The 20,682-nt window shown below is 45.0% G+C and overlaps 2 protein-coding genes across 2 annotated transcripts in view; one reads left to right on the plus strand and one right to left on the minus strand.

Moving 5' to 3' along the window:
* HSD17B2 (hydroxysteroid 17-beta dehydrogenase 2) overlaps positions 1 to 17,276 on the minus strand; it is a 32,061-nt gene extending 14,785 nt beyond the window's left edge. Inside the window, exons 1-3 of the mRNA XM_054048527.1 lie at positions 16,811 to 17,276; positions 9,050 to 9,262; positions 7,910 to 8,095 (exon numbers count right to left, since the gene is read on the minus strand). Coding sequence (XP_053904502.1) covers positions 7,910 to 8,095; positions 9,050 to 9,262; positions 16,811 to 17,123 — 712 coding nt within the window. The 5' untranslated portion in view covers positions 17,124 to 17,276. The remainder of the gene's footprint in view (positions 1 to 7,909; positions 8,096 to 9,049; positions 9,263 to 16,810) is intronic.
* The window catches only part of SDR42E1 (short chain dehydrogenase/reductase family 42E, member 1), a 98,730-nt gene that overhangs the window by 32,228 nt on the left and 45,820 nt on the right, over positions 1 to 20,682 (plus strand). The gene's annotated exons all lie outside the window — the stretch shown is intronic.

Below are 20,682 nucleotides of genomic sequence, written 5' to 3' on the forward strand. Positions count from 1 at the left end.
TTCTTCCTCTCCTGACACACCGCACAAGTCCTACAATAATCCCTCACATCGTTCTGTATCCCTGGCCAGTAGAAATTCCTCCTCAGCCTGTCATATGTCCTCTGTACCCCCAAGTGACCAGCAAAGGGACTGTCATGCGCTACCAGCACTAATTCCCCCGGTGTTGGCTGGGTACAACCAACTGCTTATAGGGTTGACCGGGACCCTGGTTTTTACCTACAGGGGCCTGCCTGTACAGTTTCCCGTCTTCTTCAAAAAACTTCTCCCCCCCCTCCCTTCCTGGAGTTCCCTCCGAGATACACTGTCTTATACTTTCAAGGGAGGGGTCCGCCCTTTGTCTAGCTGCAAATTCCTGACAGACAACCCTTGAGATAGCGTCCCCGTCCCTGGGCATTGACTGCATCTCCTCTGCCCCCACCCCTGGGAGCCTGTTGTCCTCAGCCAGACAGAGGCCTGGCTCTGTCTCTCCCATATTTGGAAGTACCCCGCCTCCCTGCACTGTCTTGTCACTGAGACCTTCCCCCAACTCCCCTATGGGTTCCAAGGTCCCCGCCCCATCCCTGGGGGCTCCCTCTGAGTCACCCACTACCATGTTCCCTGGGGCAGGAGGGGTTGGCTGTTCAGCTGCATCAGACCTACAGTCATCAGCCGGAACAGCCTCCCCCTCACAGCCTTTCTTCATGCTGCGAGTTACCACACTAACAGTCCTAGTTCTGCTGAAAAAATCATTTCCCAGCAACATGTCCGCGGGGATGTCCTCGAGCATCCCCACCAGTAAATCCCTTTCCCTACCTTCCCATTCCACATGAACCTTAGCCAGGGGCACAGGGAACCTCTGTGGCCCCACCCCCTTAATGTGGGTCGTCTGCCCAGTCAGGACACTAGCGTCGGGGACCACACTCGGTCGAACCAGAGAGAACTGAGCCGCCGTATCCCTCCACCCCAGACACTCCATGCCATCAATCTTGACGACCTTGATGTGTTCCCTGTCCGCTTCACCAGGCCCCATGTCCACCAAGCTGGTGTGATAAGAGGTGGGGGTGCCCTCTGGGCCCTCAGGGCTGAAGGCAACCGAGCTAACATGGGACAAGGGAGGTTTACTCTCCTTCAATTTGGGACAGCTACTCCTCAGGTGCCCTGGGGAATTGCAGTGAAAGCACCTTCTGGGATCCCCGGCTTGTGTAGGAAATTTGGGACGAGTAACAGGAGAATGGGGGGGTGACTGACTCCTTTTTCCCAGACCCCGGAGTAAAACGGTGATTCTGCTTTCCCCCAACCTTATACCCCTCTGCCAGTGGTTTATGTTTGATCGCGGCTTGGGCCTGTTCATAAGAGTCAGCATACTCAGCTAATTCGCCCACTGCATTTACCTTTTTGTCCCACAAATACTGTTTAACCTCATCACTGCACATATTCAGGAAGTGTTCCTGAGTAACCAGATCACACATCCCTTCAAAGCTGGTAATGCCTCTCCCCCGCACCCATTTATCTACCAAATCTCTCATTTCATTGGCATAAGCCACATTACTTAATCCAGATCCCCTCTTAAGGCTCCTGAATTTAACCCTGTAGGTTTCAGGTGTAACCTGAAACTGTTTCAAAACCAGTTCCTTAAATTTACCATAGTTTGAAGCATCATCAATAGGCATCTTATTGAATATGTCCAGAGCTCTGCCAGTCAATTTTGCTATCAATGTGGTCATCTTCTGATCTTCAGGGATGGCATGGAGGGTGCACAGTCTCTCAAAGGACTCATCATACTGTGGACATAGCCGCTCCCATTTATGGATTTTTGGGGAAGTGGAGCCAGCAGGGGGAGGGTTTCGTCTCTTTGACTCCATAACAGCCAGTTCATGCTTCCGGGCCTCCCTCTGGGCCTCCATAGCCCTCTCGTGGGCAGCTGCCTCTGCCTCCACTCTCGCTGCCGCCCTCGCTGCCTCTGCCTCCGCCCTCGCTGCCTCGACCTCCATAGCTCTCTTGTGGGCAGCCTCTTCCCTTGCATGTTCTGCCTCCATGGCACTAATTTCTAATTGTCTTAGTTCCAGCCGTCTCTTATGTTCACTTTCTCTCTCTTTTGCTTCCAACCTGGCCAGCTTTAGTTTAATAGCAGCGTCACTGGTACTCATTGTCCTGCTTTCTCGTGCTGGGCTACAACCACTCTGCAGTTCACTGGAACTGAGATCACTAGTACTCATTGTCCTGCTTTCTTGTGCTGGGCCACAACCCCTCTGCAGTTCACTGAAACTGAGATGCACTCAGCTCAGGGGATTCTTAGTTAACAGAGAGCTTCCTTTTCTGTCCCTACTTCCCTTGCCCGAAATAAGCAAACAGAAAATAACAAACCAGTAACCACTTTGTCTGTTCTCCAGCCACCACACTTAAAACTCACTTAAAATCACTACCAGTATCTCAAAGCAATCAACTATGCACAGACCCTGCTCGACTACGCCACTGTGACGGGTTGGATCACAGAAACCCCCTTGGGAGCTGCCACCCAATGTGCAAAGACTACCCCTGCTTCTGTTTTCCCTGCCAGCTCAGGACTCCAGCACCCTGTCTTGCTGAGCCAGACACTCCCGTCTGGCTCCAGACACAGACCCAGGGTCTGAATCACTTGTCCCAAAGCTGCAAGTTTACCTGAAAACAGCTCGCAGTAGCGTGCTTGTCTTTAGCACTCAGATGCCCAACTCCCAATGGGATCTAAACCCAGATAAATCCGTTTTGCCCTGCATAAAGTTTATGCAGGGCAAACTCATAAATTGTTCGCCCTCTATAACACTGATAGAGAGATATGCACAGTTGTTTGCTCCCCCAGGTATTAATACATACTCTGAGTGAATTACTAAATAGAAAGTGATTTTATTAAATACAGACAGTAGGATTTAAGTGGTTCAAAGTAGTAACAGACAGAACAAAGTAAGTCACCAAGCAAAATAAAATAAAATGCGCGAATCTATGCCTAATCAAACTGAATACAGATAATTTCCTCACCAGTTCCAGAGTGCTCCCTTTTACAGGCTAATCTCCTTTTAGCCTGGGTCCAGCAATCACTCACACCCCCTGCAGTTACTGTCCTTTGTTTCAGTCTCCTTCAAGTATCCTGGGGGGGGTGGAGAGGCTCCTTCTTTAGCCAGCTGAAGACCAAAATGGAGGGGTCTCCCCTGGGTTTAAATAGACTCTCTCTTGTGGGTGGAGACCCCCCTCCTCCCTCCTCTGCAAAGTCCAGCTCCAAGATGGAGTTTTGGAGTCACCTGGGCAAGTCACATGCCCCTGCACGACTCAGTCTTTGCAGGCCGACGCCATTGTCCACATGGCATCTTGCATGTCTCCAGGAAGACTTCTCATGTGGATTGGAGCATTCCAAGATGCATTGTTCCCCAAGTGTTTCCTGATCAGGTACTTAACCTGGTGAATTCCTTCCTAAAGAAGCTGACCAAATGCCTCACAGAGCTTACTTAGAAATCAAGCAAGCATACAGCCAGTTATATCATACATACATTTATAAACGTCCCCCCATAAAGCCTTATGGGGTACGCTGTCACACCATGTCTCTACACTGCTCGGGGAGGTGGAGTTATTAAATCGGCTTAGAGAGGCACTGACATCGTCAGGAGTCAAATGTAAGTGAAGACACTTCCACAGGTAGGTCAACGCAAGGCAGCTTATGGCAACCTAACTAGGTAGTGTAGACCAGGCCTTATAAAGCCACCTCATATACTGGCTGTAGATTCTCCATCTGTTTTTAACATCTGCTTGAAAAAGGTGAGACTGGATCTAGGAGAAATCTATTAGGCCAAACCAAACTTCATCCAACTAAAAACTACATCAGTAAGGTGCCGAGAGCCCAAAGGTCACAATTACATTGCATAAAAGGGAACAGATATAACAGAGGCAAAGTCACAGGTCCCAGAATGCATTGCTCTATTTCAATCCAACAAGCCTTCCTTAGGATCAAGAAAACGCAACAGTATACTGCATAATGGAAGAGCTGGAAAACAACAAGAATTTTCTTTAAAAACTCCAAAAGCAATTACAAATTTTCATTTTTAACAAAATTTCGGGGGAGAAAATTTCCAGTTTTTCTGAATTTTTAGTTTTTAAAAACTGAAAAATTTTAGAAAACGAAATTTTTCTGTGAAAATTTTCCTTTTGACAGAAAAATTTCAACCAACTCTCGCAGGGAACTTTAGTCTCCAAAGGCCATGCTTTTACAGTGAAGAAGAGGATGGCCGCAGGAGAGTATAGAACTCCCTGCGTCAGATTAGAATCCTCTTCCAATAGGTCATCAAGCCCAACCCCCTGCTGCACCCACAGTTAGTTTCACTGGTACTTGCAGTACATGCTCAAAATAAGACACACATAATGTAATGCATTGTTATTAAAAGGCCATTTTAACTTTTTTGATGTCTTCTAAAGGAAAAGACATTGACGAAATCTAAAGCAGATTTACTATAAACCGCCTAATCATCTACTCAGTTTCTTACTGCAATGACACAGGTTAGCCTCAAATAAAAGCAGAGAGTCCTTGTTTTTAAAACAGTCCAGTAAATTACTTATTGTCATCTGCATAATCTGAACTGACATTAACTCCTCCTTTCTTAAACCGACAACATTCCTTTCCTTTGACGTCAGTCTAACCTTAACTCTAGTTAAAGTACACCCTTCCCCCAACCAAGCACAGGGAAGCACAGACTGCATAATGCAACTTCCCTAACTGTTCTGCTAATGTTTTACCAAAAGAATGCGCACACCTTTAATATAGGCACACATTTACCAGAACTGGCCAGGGTATAAATGCAGCCATGTAAATATTTATAAGTAAAGCAGGTGTGACCAAAAGCACTCCTGGATTATTGCTCCTGTTTCCAGGTGATCACCCAAATTAGAAAAGTCAGTTTTAAAATGCTCAATACACTGTTTCCTTCACTGTAAAATTATAAGATCTCATATATATGAAAACGTGACCGGGAGATAAGTCCATCATTGCACAGAAATGTGACTTTTTTCATTGGCTTGCTGAGGGAGTACTTAATTTTTGGGTAACTAAAGTTAGGTGGAGCCACACACACAAAAAAGGGTGAAATCCTGGATCCAACAAAATCAATGGCAAAATTCTCATTAACTTCCATAGGGCCAGGATTTCACCCAGAGTACGGGCACCTGAGTTTGCTTGTACCGGAGCCAATGAGAATTTGCCATATACTTCAGTGGGAGCCAGCTAGTTGAAATACAGATCCCTTGTTATGTCACATCATCTCCAAATTTATACCAACACATTTAAAATTTGCATAAGCCAACAGTCATTGCTCAAACTAGTAAGGTGGATGATAGCCCTGACGTGGGTTCTCAAGTACCACTTACATGCATGAATTTGTCTCTTCTGTAACAAATAACTGTGCCCACAAAACTGTATTCGCAAACATGAAGGCTGGGATAAAAATACGTCCCTCAACGTGAATTGAAATCTTTTTAATTAAAAAAAAAAAGAAAGATATTTCAAGCCGTAAATTGTTACCAGGCTATTCTGCATGAGTGGACTTCAACGTTGTCATACACAGAACCCTCCTGAATGGACCCATCAGTTGTGTTGTGTTTGGGGACCACCTCATTGGATCCCCTGTGTTCTTTAAGCCCAGTGTGTCTAAATAGTGTCCAGGCATTGCCTGTGGCTGGGGTCTCTAGGCACACTCCTGGGCAGATCTTATGTCTAGCAGCCTTTTCAGAGAGCTGGGACACTGTAGTCCAATTGCCTAGTCCCTCAGACTAATGCTAACCTCTCAGAGTTCTCCGTAGCTTAAATACACCCTATCCCAGAACTCCACCTATGGGGGCACTCGGGGTCTAACTGTCCAGTGGCACACAAGTGAAAGCCAACAAACACTCACACTCTGCACCTGACTGTGTTTAACACGTGGTGTACACAGATCTAGACAAAAATCATAAACATCCTGTCAAGGCTGCTTCCCTACTTTGAATTTTAGGGTACAAATGTGGGGGCCTGCATGAAAACTTCTAAGCTTAACTACCAGCTTAGATCTGGTCTGCTGCCACCACTCCCAAAATGCTAATTCCCTTCCCTGGGTAGCCTTGAGAGACTCTTCACCAATTCCCTGGTGAATACAGATCCAAACCCCTTGGATCTTAAAACAAGGAGAAATTAATCATCCCCCTCCTTTCTCCCACCAACTCCTGGTGGATCAAGATCCAACCCCCTTGGATCTAAAAACAAGGAAAAAATCAATCAGGTTCTTAAAAAGAAGGCTTTTAATTAAAGAAAAAGGTAAAAATCATCTCTGTAAAATCAGGAGGGAAAATAAATTTACAGGGTAATCAAACTTAAAGAGCCCAGAGGAATCCCCTCTAGCCTTAGGTTCAAAGTTACAGCAAACAGAGATAAACACTCTAGCAAAAAGGTACATTTACAAGTTGAGAAAACAAAGATAAAAACTAACACGCCTTGCCTGGCTGTTTACTTACAAGTTGGAAATATGAGAGACTTGTTCAGAAAGATTTGGAGAGCCTGGATTGATGTCTGGTCCCTCTCAGTCCCAAGAGCAAACAACCCCCAAAACAAAGACCACAAACAAAAGCCTTCCCCCCACCAAGATTTGGAAGTATCTTGTCCCCTTATTGGTCCTTTGGGTCAGATGTCAGCCAGGTTACCTGAGCTTCTTAACCCTTTACAGGTAAAAGGATTTTGGAGTCTCTGACCAGGAGGGATTTTATAGTACTGTACACAGCAGGGCTGTTACCCTTCCCTTTATAGTTATGACACATCCCAATACACATTTGCCTGCCTCAGTTTCCTCAGCATCCTGGAGAGTTCTTTGGATTTGGGCGGAGTCCTCTTAGGTGCCCAGGATCCTTTCCCTACAGAATCATGGCTCTGCTCTCCCTTTCCAGGTCAGCTAGTTTTCAAGGACCGTGGTTGGTCCCACAATTAGACAGAAACCCCCCACTACAAAAGCTTGTCCCTCGCTCCTGCCCAAAGCTTCTTGATGTCTTGCTCTGTGAGTCCCTCAAGTTTATATGTGCCATGGGGCACAGGTGCCAACTTTTGTTGGCGCCGGTGTATGCTCACGCCCCCCTGGCCCCGCCCTGACTCCGCCCCCTCCCTGCCCCATTGGATCCCTCCCCAAATCCCTGCCCTGGCCCCGCCTCTTCCCCAAGTGCGCTGCGTTCCTCCTTCCCGCCCCCGTCCCTCCCAGACTGTTTCACGGCGCAAGTGCTGGGAGGGAGGGGGGGAGAAGCAGGACGCGGCGTCCCGCTTAGGGGAGGAGGCGGAGGTGGAGGTGAGCTGGGGTGAGGGAGCGGGGTGGGGAGCTGCTGGTGTGTGCTCCACACTCACCATATTTTCCCTGTGGGGGCTCCAGCCCTGGAGCACCCATGGAGTCAGCGCCTATGCCATGGGGTGCTGGAACAATTTCTAGGGGTGTTAAGAGCTATTGATCCAAACTGTAAACCCTGCATATGATAGAAACCACTTCAAGCCGTGGGTCCTGCAGTACCCCCCTGCACCTCTAGTTCCAGCACCTACATTTGTGCCCCTACCAACACCTGATTTCCTTGTTCTCCTGCTGGGGATTTTCCACCTATCATGTCCAGATCTAGGCATGCTACGTTATTATATTTGTTTCTATGGAACAAGAGTTAATTTCTCTAGGATGCTACTGTTTTTATCCCTATAAAACTCTTCTTCTTTATGGGTTGGTTACTGGAGGCAGTCACTGGACAAAATAGATGTTTCATTACAGAGGCCTATAGATAATGAAATAATAAGCAGATATGGACTTCTGAGAATTAGTAAACAGAGATGTATTGACCAAAACCTTATTCAATATTTACATCAGGTAAATGCTAAATAATTATTGGTACAGCACCATCAACTTGGAACTTTAGTTTAACTCACCTGCCATACTAGAGATATTAATTAGCCTTCCTTTGGATTTCCGAAGTAACGGTAAGAACATTTTGGTCACCTCTACATGCCCAAAGAAATTCACATCCATACACTGCTTGTAAACACTCATGGGCAGCAGTTCACCATCTGCAGGAAACCCCAAGATTCCAGCATTGTTGACAACACCCCATAACCCTGAGGAAGAGAAGGAAACGTACACTGCTGTTACAGAGTCCCTGCTGCCAAAGAAGGTTAAGTAAATATAATTTCCCTAACAAAGAGAAAGCATGACTGTTAAAATGCCAGCTTCCAGTCTGAACGGCCAAAAACAAAGTTAGGATGCTGTGTAATTGTAGGTACATGCAGGGGTGAAAGTAAAATTGAAAACTTACCAGTACGGGGGCCGACACTCCCTGGAAGGGGCGGGGCCTCAGGCAGAAGGGGTGGGGCTGGGGGTCAGCATCCCCCAGCCAGCCCTTCTAGACTGCCTGGCCCGCACCACCCGGGGCTCCAGTGGCGATTTAAAGGGCTGGAGCCCCTGGCCCTTTTAAATCGGCAGCCCCGGGGCAGCTGCTCCTTTTCTCCCTCCCCTCCTGTTGGCAGCCTGGGGGGGCAAAAGGGGCAGCGATGATAAAGCGCTGCTGGGGCAGTGCTTTAAGCAGGGTCTTTTGCTGCAGCAGCGCTCTAACGTCGCTGCCTCTTTTGTGCTCCCCCGTCGGCGGCCCTGCCACTAAGGACCCGGCAGGACTGCCGCTGGGGGGTGCAAAAGCGGCAGCACTTTAAAGTAAGGTGGTAGGGGCCAGTACCGGCGGCCACTTTTTACCGGTACGCCGTACCGGCCCGTACCGCCTTACTTTCACCCCTGGGTACATGTACCCACATTGTACCTTTCCTCCTCTCGGCCCACTTGCTTCTTGTAGGTGGCACACTAGTGTCATTTGATAAGGATCCTGTTTTTGGAGTGCTCCATAAAGGAAAAGTCTCATCATTATAACAATATAAATATCCTTACTGGTACAGAGGTGGGGTGGGAAATGCAGAACACACGCACGCACACACATACCAGGACACATTTTCAAACAGTGATGCAATGGAAGCCCCTTGTAAGAGGTATAGGCACACCACCCCATAAAATGTCACAAACTATACCTGTATTTTGCACCATCTCTGAAATTTTAAGATAGGCTTCCTTAATTTGTGCAGAATTGGTTATATCCAGTTGCAGGACACAAAGTCTCTGGGAACAGCTTCTTTTTAATTCTTCAGCCCCAGCTCCTTTTTTATTTAAGACACCAGCAAATACAACAAATCCTAAATTATCAAGGTACTTCGCCAATGCATGTCCAATCCCGGAATCGCTTCCTGAAAGCACCAAAATCAGAAAGACACCTTAGGCAAAATAAAATACAAAAACTTCTTCCTAAACAGAGCTGTAAGAATGTTTGCCGCTGCTGTTAGTTTTTTTGGTTCACTGACTGTTTAGGAAAAATAATTATTTTGAGTTGGTCTGAAATGATTTTTTTTTTTTAATTTTCATTGAACTGAAACATTAAAAATCATTTGTTTGGGTCAAATGAAACATTTTGTTCCACCCTAAAAGAAACATTTGGTTTTGTTTGAGGTGTTGTTTTTAATCTTTCAAAATAAAATTAAGATAAAACGAAGCAAATTTCAAAGTGAAACATTTCATATTGGGTTTTTAATTATTATTGTTTGGTTTTTACCATAAAAAAAATCAGTGAATTTGACACAAATCACTGACATATTTTGGGTCAACTCAAATCTGCGTGGTTTGGCCAAAAAAAACCCACGTTGACTGAAAACTTTCACCCAGCTCTTCATCATCTATTAAGAATGATATGAATGTAAAATGACTGCTGGGAAAACCATGCATACATGCACGCAGCCAAATGGAGGCTGGGTAAAGGATCCTTAGAAAATGGGTCCCTTAGTGCATCGGTGTTTAACATGCAATATAAGTAGGGCTGGCAGAATTCAAGGGGTTTTTTTTTTGTTTACTTGTTTTTAATAATTTTGATAGGTAACAGATGTTTATTTCTAAGCATTTTTTTAGATTTTGAATCTGTATAAGTTCTCACAGCTGCAGGAAATTCTGTGGCTCGGACAATTATTTAATGACAGTGTCCACAGAGATTCAAAAAGATAAACCTTTATAACCTTTCAAATACAAACTGTCAACATCACATGTCAAAATATACAAAGCAATTATCCTTCAAGCAAACTACGTTCTCGAACAGCATTTTTCATACTTTACCTCTCTGCAAATTTTGATTATTGATGACAGTATTTTTTGTTGGTTTCTGTGTGTGCTGCGAAATTGACATTTACTGATAAAAATCTAATCTACTGAAGCCAATCTGGGAGATTTTAGGCCGCTCAAAGTACGGCAGTGCAGCAGGGCTAAGGCAGGCTCCCTATATGCCCTGGCTCCATGCCACTCCCAGAAGCAGCCGGCATGTCCAGCTGTGGCTCCTAGGCAGAGGCATGATCAGGGAGGTCTATGTGTGCTCCCCCACCCCGAGCACCAACTCAGCAGCTCCCATTGGCTGGGAACGGGGAACCGCAGCCAATCGGAGCTGTGGAGGTGGTTCCTGCAGTAGGGGCGGCAGGTTTGTATAATTTTTGGTGGTGCCCAGAACGGGCCCAAGTCCCGTCCCCCCGTTTCCCCCCCCCCCCCCACCTGCCTAAGGCTCTGAGAGGAAGTTTGGGTGCGGGAGGGGTATGGGCTCTGGGACGGAGTTTGGATGCTGGGTGCAGGCTCTGGGGTGGGGCAGGAGGTTGGAGTGCAGGAGGGGGTGTGGGGTGCAGGCTCTGGGGAGGGAGTTTGGGTGCAGGAGAACAAGTGCTGCCCTTAAATCTGGAAGGGAAGCCACTGCCCTCCTTCCAGAGATCATGCCTCAAGATCCAGCCGAACGGAGTACTCAACACAGGTAGGAAAATAGGTGACCGGCTAATCCCACAGCAATTTCCCAGCCGGAGCCTGTGGCGATTGAGCAGCCAGAGGAGCAGTAGCCTTCGGCGAGGGCCGCCACACCACAGCAAGCCGCTTGGATAGGGGAGTTGGCAAGAACAGCCTCCTTCGATGACTTTGACCTCCTTGTAGACAGACTCATTAAAAACCTGTCTGCAGAAATCGTATCTGGGAGGAAGGGAACTCAGGAGAACACACCAACTGCGCACAGAGTTCCTGCATGGCGACGACATCACCACCACCACCACCACAGGAGAGAAGCCAGGAGAAGGAACATCAGTCACTGCTACGACCCAGCAGCAGCATCTGGAAGCTCTACTGGTCAAACCGCCCTAAGGCTATGAGAGAAATCCTCGACAGGCCCTCATCCTGCTGCGCAATCCTGTCAGAGAGACCATTCTCGTACTTCAAGGGGGTGTTTGACCGTGTAGCTCAGAACGACGCACAGCGTCCAGAGTGCCTTCACCCTCTACCCCGCATTGACTGTGCAGAGGACCTGGAACAAGACTTTACATCATGGGCAGTAGAGACCAGACTTACAAAGACCAAAAACACAGCCCCAGGAAAAGATGGCAATTGCTGTAGCGGTGGCTCTCAAACTTTTGTACTGGTGACCCCTGTCACATAGCAAGCCTCTGAGTTCGACCCCCCCCTTATAAATTAAAAACACTTTTTTATATATTTAACACCATTATAAATGCTGGAGACAAAGCGGGATTTGGGGTGGAGGTTGACAGCTTGCAATCCCCCGTCTAATAACCTCGTGATCCCCTGAGGGGTCCCGACCCGCGGTTTGAGAACCCCTGCGATATAACATCCTGAAAAAATGAGACCCCAGCTGCCTGGTATTAACTGCACTTTTCAACAAATGCAAACAGTTCTGCTGTACTCCCAGGTCCTGGAAGAAGTCTATGACGGTGCTCATCTACAAGAAAGGCGAGCGAGACGACCCCATCAACTGGAGACCCATCTCTCTGCTCCACCATGTAGAAGCTGTATGCCAACTGCCTCGCAGCTAGGATCACAGACTGGTTGGTGAACGGAGGAGCCTCCAGCTCCATCCAGAAAGGCTTTACGTCATGCGAAGGCTGCTACGAATACAGCTTTGTCCTTCAGACTGCCATCCACACAGCCAGGAGGGCGCAGAGGCAATGTGCCATAGCATGGCTCGACCTGGCTAATGCTTTTGGATCGATGCCCCACCAGCACATTTTTGTCATGCTGCGAGAGTTCAGGATGCCTGAAATCTTTCTCCAACTGATCGGAGAACTTTATAAAGGCTGCACCACCACCATCCGCTCCATGGAAGGAGAGATGCCTGAAATTCCTATCCATAGTGGCGTGAAGCAAGGTTGTCCCCTCAGCCACATTGTTTTCAACTTAGCCATGGAGTCACTCATTCGAGCCATCTCCAGCGGGCTAGGCAGTTTCCACATGTACAGCAACAGCGGGAATATCCTGGCCTACGCAGATGATCTGGTCCTGATTGCAGACAATCCCGAGTATCTCCAACAAATTCTCGACATCACCAGCCAGGCTGCCAACTGGATGGGACTCCACTTCAATGCTAGAGAATACACATCCCTGCATATCAACGGCAGTAGAGGAGATTCAGTCCAGGTGACGTCTTTTCAGATCGAGGGTGAACCCATGATCTTCCTCGAGGCCAGGCAAGCATACCAACATTTCGGCAGGCTGACGGGTTTCCGCGTCCAGCCATCAGGCAGCTGGTGAAGAAGTGGATGTTTCTTCTCCAGAAAGCCAGCAATGAACTAGTGTGAATCTCGCACAGGCAGGGCAGTGCCAATATCCCTAGAATGGGTGATCTGTGCAATGTGGCAGTGATCACTTACACCTTACGCCTTTTGACATGCCCGGACACCACGGTGAGGATCATCGCAGAAAGTTCTATGCGGGAGGTCATCAAAAAGCCAATCACCAGAACCCCTTACAATCAAGATGTTGCCACCTACCTGAATGGCTCGCTGGAAGGCGAATTTGGAAGAGACGGGGGAGACTTTGCTTCGCTCTGGACTTGTGCCTGCAACTCTACGCAATAACTGGAGAATCGTATCGGCTGCCGCTGGACGTGGTGTGAGGAATGCCAGGAGTTGGGAGTCCTGGTGCCAGAGGTGAAGAACACGAACCACACAATCCTCACTCTGAAAGCTAGAACCATGCTGGAGAGGACCCTGAAGGATGCCATCCACTGCCAGTATGTGGAAAATCTGAAGCGAAAGCCGGATCAGGGCAAGGTGACGTGCAAATGGGATGCCAGCAACCACTTCCTCCCCGGGGGGCGGCTTCATGTAATCCACAGGGCCCAGCTTAACTGCGTTCCTCTGAACAGAGCTGTCTGCCCTGGGAATCGGGACAAGCAATGTAGGAAGTGTGGCTATGCCAACGAGACACTACCTCACGTCCTGTGTAGTGGCAAGCCCCATTTCAGAGCCTGGCAGCTGTGACAATGGTCAGAGCCTCCCACTACTCATAGGAAAGGTTGCCATGAACTCCCTGGAACCATCTGCCAACAGCGGACATCGTTCCTCATTGGTTATGATGAAAGAAGATCATCATGGTGGACATCACATGCGCTCGACCTTCAAGAACAGGTCACCAGCCTTCCAATGCCAGAGCTCGAGAGGTGGAGAAATATGCACCTCTGGCCAACACCTTGAGAGCTAGGGGTCACCAGGTTCAGACACACGTGCTGATTGTTGGAGCCTTGGGCGCATGAGACTCGTAAAGTGTTACGAGAATGCGGAATCGGTCAACGCTACTCTCGGCTGATGCGGCAACTCATGGTGTCAGATGTCATCAGATGGGCAAGGGACATCTATGTAGAACAAATCAGTGGATATCGACAATACCAGGAGGGATGAGCTGTAGTGCCAATGAGAAGTGCAGTAAGGAAAGTAACTGAAAGACTTCCCTGATAGATGGTATTTCCTAAATGGACAACCTACCTTAATTCTCAATTACTGAGGGACAATCTCCACTTATTGATATATTTTGCTTTCAACAACCAAATCTCTGTACAACTTTAAATGAGTGATGTACCCCAATACTTGGATGCTAATATCTAAACTGTATTCTTAAATGTATTCACCTAAATGTGGGTTATTGCTGATTATGTATCATATGACTTTTAAAAACAAACTCTGTAGGGGCATTAGGGGAAGAGAGCTGAGGAAGCGTTGTTCTAAGTCAGCCATAAAAATGTTGGCATATGGTGGGGTCATGCGGGTACCTATAGCAGTCCCGCTGACTTGAAAGTATAAATTGTCCCCAAATGTGAAACAGTTGTGGGTGAGGACAAAGTCACAAAGTTCAGCGACCAGATTTGCTGTGACATTATTGGGGATACTGTTCCTGACGGCTTGTAGTCCATCTTTGTGTGGAATGTTGGTGTAGAGAGCGTCTACATCCATAATGGCCAGGATGGTGATCTTCCAGAAAACACCAATGGATTGTAGTTTCCTCAGGAAGTCAGTGGTGTCTTGAAGATAGCTGGGATTGCTGGTAGCATAGGGCCTGAGGAGAGAGTCTACATAGCCAGACAATCCTGATGTCAGGGTGCCAATGCCACTCTGAAATCTATAATATGTTACATGTTTATCATCGTCCATCCCAAAGACCCAGAAAAAGTATTTTACGAAACCTTAAACTGAAATACAAAATATGTACAAAGATCACTTCCTCCTCTACTGCAGTGCAGCCATCTCAAAAGTGGAATGTGCCTTGACTTCAATGGAAGCAAGGCTGGCCCCAAATCAGGTTTGTATGGGACGGAGGTGGATTGGCTGGAAGCTTGGTTGGAAGCGAGAGAACTGCCTAACAATCAGGTGAAAGAAATGTTGCCTTTCCTCCTTGTCATTGCTAAACCTGTCTGCTTTCCGCAACACTTCATCCTCTCCCTCCTTAAGGCTGTGCTGTAAACCTCAGCTAACAATTGCGTTAATCACAGATCTCTGTATTGTATGTTCTCACTTAACAGGCAGGGCAGAGGAGAGGGCAGGTGGAGCATTCAGCACAGATATGGGAATTCACTTCAAGAAATCGAAATAAGAAAAACCCTGTTTGATCTTAGTGACATCTGCAGCCTCTTTCATGTTTGCCTAGAGGGAATCCCAAGAACGCATTGTTCTGGCATGTCAGAGAACAGATTTAAAAACGTTATTACAGCTAATGTTAAAAAAATTATGTAATACATCGGTCGAGAAAAGAGTGTCTGTACATCTGGGCATAGTGCTTAGATTATCCACAAATGCAGAGTGTTTTTAAAAGTCATATGATACATAGTGTACATAGGAGTGTAACAGCATACAGCAACATTCCACAACAATTTAGGGGGGAAAAGTGAAGAGAAATACAGCGTGTCATTAAAGCTCTCCCTCTGGTCTTCTCTGCCTTGGAGAAAGCAACACTGAAATTGACCTTGCATCTACACTGGGGAGGCAACAATTGGTGCAACTTAACTTAGAAATGTGTTGCGGATAAACCCTGCTTTCAAGTGATTGTGTGCCAGTTGGCATTGGAAAACCTCCTCCTAGGTCAAAGAGGACAGCCTATACCTTTATTGGTTTAGGGCAGCCCTAGTGTGGATGCAAAGGCAAATCTTAAACCAACTGATGGTGGCCTGGAACTTGATTCAGTGCAATATAATCAGCTGAAGCACAACAGATTAATCCACGCAATCTAGTGGTAGATAAACCCTGAGAAACTGACGGGTTTTTAATCAAGAATGACAAAATCTAAACGTCTTGCAAAAGGTATTAGAAAGAAAGAAAAGAGAAAAGAAACTCTCCAGAGCCCGGAGTGTAAGCCTACACGTATTGCTACGGATAATCAATTCACGTTTGTGCATTCATTCACAATCATGTATTCCCTATTCACCCACTGCTCACATCCATCCTCATTCCATACACCACTGCACATGAACCATGACTGGATGCAGCAGACAGAACTTGGCTGAGCTACAAGAAAAGACGTGACCTTTCTGCTGATGTGGTTTTATCATTTGTCTTTTTTCATCTCAGTAATAACACTTGTCAATCCAAACTAAATTACTTTCCAAGTTTCCGTATAAACTCGTAGCCAAACAAATCAGCTTTACAACTCAGATTCAATCCACCCTTTCAGTGACAAAAAGAAAAAAAAAAACCAAAACCAAAAAGGCTACTAAGGCAAATGAGCAGCAGGAGATTGCTCCAGAGAAAACAGCAGATTGAAATATTTAAATGACAAAATAAAAACATTTAGCAAAAAGCAGATGAGCAACATGTCACAGCTAGTTCATACATGAGCAAAGCTCATTAGTAATGTTATGTATATGAACTTTCATTGTTAGGACAATCTCTTGTTCATTAATAATTTCACAGAGATGGACAGATAATGTACACATTGTGTATGTATATTATTTTACTGTATTGAATTGGATATTCTTTGGGACTATGTATTGTTTAAATGTATAAGTCAAAAATAATTGTATACATGTGCATAGTTTAATAAAAACATTTTCCAGAAGTAAACAAAGGCATTGCATTATGGTAACATTTAAAATGCATCTACTCATTAAAATCTTAGTTCTAAAAGATTAACAATCATAAGCAACATAATATGTATTTCACTAATAAATATTAGTTAAAGAAACTAGCAGCGCATCTTGAAAATCTATCTGTAAAATTTCTTTTCAAGAGACAAAGCCACCAAAATAATAAAATAAGCACAAAGAATGTTTTCCTATATGATTTCAGAACATTTAATTACCTGGAAAAAGAATTCTGGGAAAATTAATAAAAAGAGTAAAAAGAATACAAGATATTTAGTAAATAACCTTTAAGATTACACAAATTTGTACAGCATATCTGTTTCATGGGGCAGATTTGACTTCCCAAACTTTGCATGTTCCCTCTTACCTGTGATCAATACAGCTTTGTTGTCCACAGGTAACATTGTTTGAACTGATAAGTGAATGTAACAGATGAGACATGCCATGGAGAACAGGATTAAGCCTACATAACTTTTCAGCGTGGCAAAACAGAGTATTCCCAATAAAAGCAGAAGGAGGAGACCACGGGCAAATACACACTTTTTCCCCACCTGGTTCTTCTTGGTTTTGTAAAAGGTGATTATTCCAAATGCTGCAGTCATACTCAAGCAGAGCAAGACAGAAGGGTCAGCTATAGAGATGTAAGTGTCCATTCTCCCAGAGAGAAGGCAGACACTCATGCAGTAACAGACAACAGCCTAGCAAGGTGTTGCTAAAGGCAGAGTGAGTTTTATATGAACTGGCTGAGGGGGTGGGGCAGGGAAAGGGGAATTGGTTTAGGATCCTGAAGTAGGAAAGAAATATTGCAAAATGTAAGACTGGTTTATCTGAATCACTTCAGGTACGGGTGTAAATACTAGAACACTTCCCCTTCTCACCTCTTATTTTTATTGCCTTTCAGCTCCACCCCGATATACTGGTTGGATAATGATTGACAGAGTCAGGAATGGACATGAAGTAGCAAGCCCTGGCCTAGGGCAAAATGTAACTTTGACATGTCTGACACACTTAAATGGAGTTTCACTAAATAGAAAAATTATTTCTACTATAGTTAAAAACAGGAGTGTCCTTCCTATGAATTTGGGGGCCTGACTTCAGTGGATTTTTTCTGATTTACACCGGCATATGTTGAGAATCAGGCCTGCAGTGTTTACTCTTTCTAGTTCAAAATACGTAGTTGTTGTTGCACTAATGTTACCTTCATATTTTCTATGTTCCCATCATGCTATCATCACCCACTTTATCTCAAGGAAACACCAAAGCTAAACAAGATTGCCTTTCCTGGATTTAATGTGTTCCTTTGGATATTGACACATTCCGTACCCATATTCATCTGTTTTTGGTTGATTGAAATTGGAGGGGGTTTGCCTCATGTTTCTGAGAATATGATTCCAAATGAGCACTAGTCAACTAACTTCAGACCAAATCTTGGACTGAACTTTAAAGGTTACGTTAAGCAAGTTTTGGCAGGTGCTTGCTGTTCAAAATTCTGTTCCGCAACATGAAACTGTCATACAGTCAATAAATTAGATGAGAAATATTTAATATCTACGCTGGGGTACTTTGAAGGTTTTTTTAAATTAAAAAAAAAGTGTAGGCTAAAACAGAATTAGCTAAAATGACTGAAACATCACTTAAACCTATATCTAAGTACTAACACTTTTAAAATCATATTGGTCAATCGTGTTATAAACAGGGATTACCCCAAGGACCTGCTAACACGGTTTGAAAGGTGTTAAATTTGTGTCTACTACAAGTGCTAAGTGGTGTTTCAATCTTTTAGTTAATTTGATTTTAAGATGTACCTTTTTTTCTAGTCCATACAGAGTCTGAGAGATTACTGGGTATTAAAGTACAGCTTGGTGGCATGTGAATCCAACAAAAGATACAAATTTTTCTCCATTCATGACTTTAGTTTTAGGAGATAATATTTCTATTTGTCATAAATTCTTTTAAAAGCTAATAAAAATTTTTATGTATGGCCATTATCTAGTGTAAGTTTCAGATGAGGTCACTATTCCTTAGAAGACCACAAAGAGTCTTTATGGACAGAGCTTGAATCTCTTATTTTTGTTCTTCTGGGAGATTAATGTCCAAGTGGGTTCTGAGGATATGGAAATCTTTAATCTTCCCTTCTACTGAGTAAATGGCGTTTAGTCACCTTCACTTCCCCTTTGCTATTTTAAGGACAATTTTAAATAGATTTTGGATGGAGTTTTGAATGGTAGAGGTAGTGATGATTTGGAGGGTCATTTTAAAGCTCTCCTAGAGGGGCCATGGGATTGATTAATATCACAGCTGCAATTTTAAACTGGTCTTGTTTCTCAGGTGCTTTAGTGGTTTTTAAACTGGACTCCTTCTAAGTAAATTTCTGCCCTCTGGCTACTTTTTCCCCGAATGAATTTTGGCCAATTACATCTAAACTCCCGATTTTTGAAGCTATAAATTTGAAGCAAATTGAGATGAATCCATTAATGGTCTAAAATCAGAGAGAACTTGTATCCAGCGATTTGTTAGTTTTGAAAAACCTGCTTTTGGACCTTAGTGATCCATCACAAGCCCCCCCCTCCCCCCCCCCCCCGAGTATTGACTGAAATTATTTAAAAAAAAAGATACAGGATAATCTGACCATTTGAAAGAGAGATTTTATCCTTCAAAAGATTTTTTAAAAATCCTGTTTTATTCAACTTGCTTCAATCATAAGAAATGCCTTCAGTAGCAATGCCTGTCCGAAATAATGGTTCCCCTAATCCTATTTTATATATTCCTTAGGAGGGAATATAAAAAAAATTCTGAATTAGAAAAAGTTGGATAATCAAAGAGCCCTTTGAAGGAATTTGAATTTGTGGCCAGAGGAAAAAATTAATCTGTATTTTGGACATTGGTGACAACTACCTATGATACATGTAACTAGCTATGATTATAGTAACTAAAGAAGCCCTTATCCTCAAGCATGCTTGGGAGAGATATTTTTTTGCCTTTCATGATACCCCATTTATCAACCATATGGTACAGTCTAACTTCATAGACCCCACCTGTTGTCCCTTTCCAGAAAGACCCCAAGGCAAGTTAGAGTTTTGAGAAACTAACCACATCATAATAAAACTCCTCAGGAGGATTTTCCCTCCACAGAAGTTTATGGGGACAATTTTGATTGGTGGGCCTCATTGTTAACAAAATTATTTACTAATATAAATAATATAGGAATTTTTCCACCAGGTTGGTCCACCAGTATTATTGTTTTTCTTTATAAAAAAAGGCAATAAATGATCCTGGGAACTGACCAATTAGCCTCTTAGATATGGGTTTTTAAATCTATATCTGGGGAGATTAGAGGATTGGGTGAAGAACTGTAATTTATTTGCAAAGGAACAAGCCAATGTCAGGAATGGCTACTCTACCATTGATAACTCATTCTTCGGTCTTTTTCTCATTTGATACATAAATATTGCTCCACAGTGGAGATAAAATTTTAACAGGTGTTGCTGACCTGAAATTGCCTTTTGATTCCATTGACAGAGGTCACCTCAAGGAGCAACTTGTGAGGACTGAGCTAGATCTGGGGCACGGGTCACTTGCAGGTTTAAACTAGTGTGAATGGTGGATTCCCCGTAACTTGATTTGAGGACTTTTTTTTAAACCATGATTTGAGGACTTCAGTAACTCAGCCAGAGATTAGGGGTCTATAGGAGTGGGTGAGTAAGGTTCTGTGGCCTGCGATGTGCAGGAGATCAGACTAAATCAGGGGTCGGCAACGTTTGGCATGAGGCTCGCCAGGGTAAGCACCCTGGCAGGCCGGGCCAGTTTATTTACCTGCTGACGCGGCAGGTTCAGCCGATCGCGGCCCCCACTCACCGCGGTTTGCTGTCCCGGGCCAATGGGGGCAGCAAGAAGCGGCGCAGACGAGGGATGTGCTGGCCACAGCTTCCCGCCCCCCGCATTGGCCCAGGACGGCGAACCGCGACGAGTGGGGGCCGCAATCAGCCGAACCTGCCACGTCAGCAGGTAAATAAACTGGCCCGGCCCGCCAAGGTGCTTACCCTGGCGAGCCACGTGCCAAACGTTGCTTACCCCTGGACTAGATGATCATGATGGTCCATTCTGACCTTAAAGTCTATGAGTCTAGAACATGGGCTACTTTCTGGAACCCTTCATAGCCAAAGGGTAGCTGTTAGAATAGAGGGGCAAGGTAAGCTAATTGACCCTATTTCCACCTCAAAGAATGTCCATCAGGGTTGT

Source organism: Malaclemys terrapin, chromosome 14 (genome assembly GCF_027887155.1).
Source record: "Malaclemys terrapin pileata isolate rMalTer1 chromosome 14, rMalTer1.hap1, whole genome shotgun sequence".
In the NCBI taxonomy this organism is placed as follows: Eukaryota; Metazoa; Chordata; order Testudines; family Emydidae; genus Malaclemys; species Malaclemys terrapin.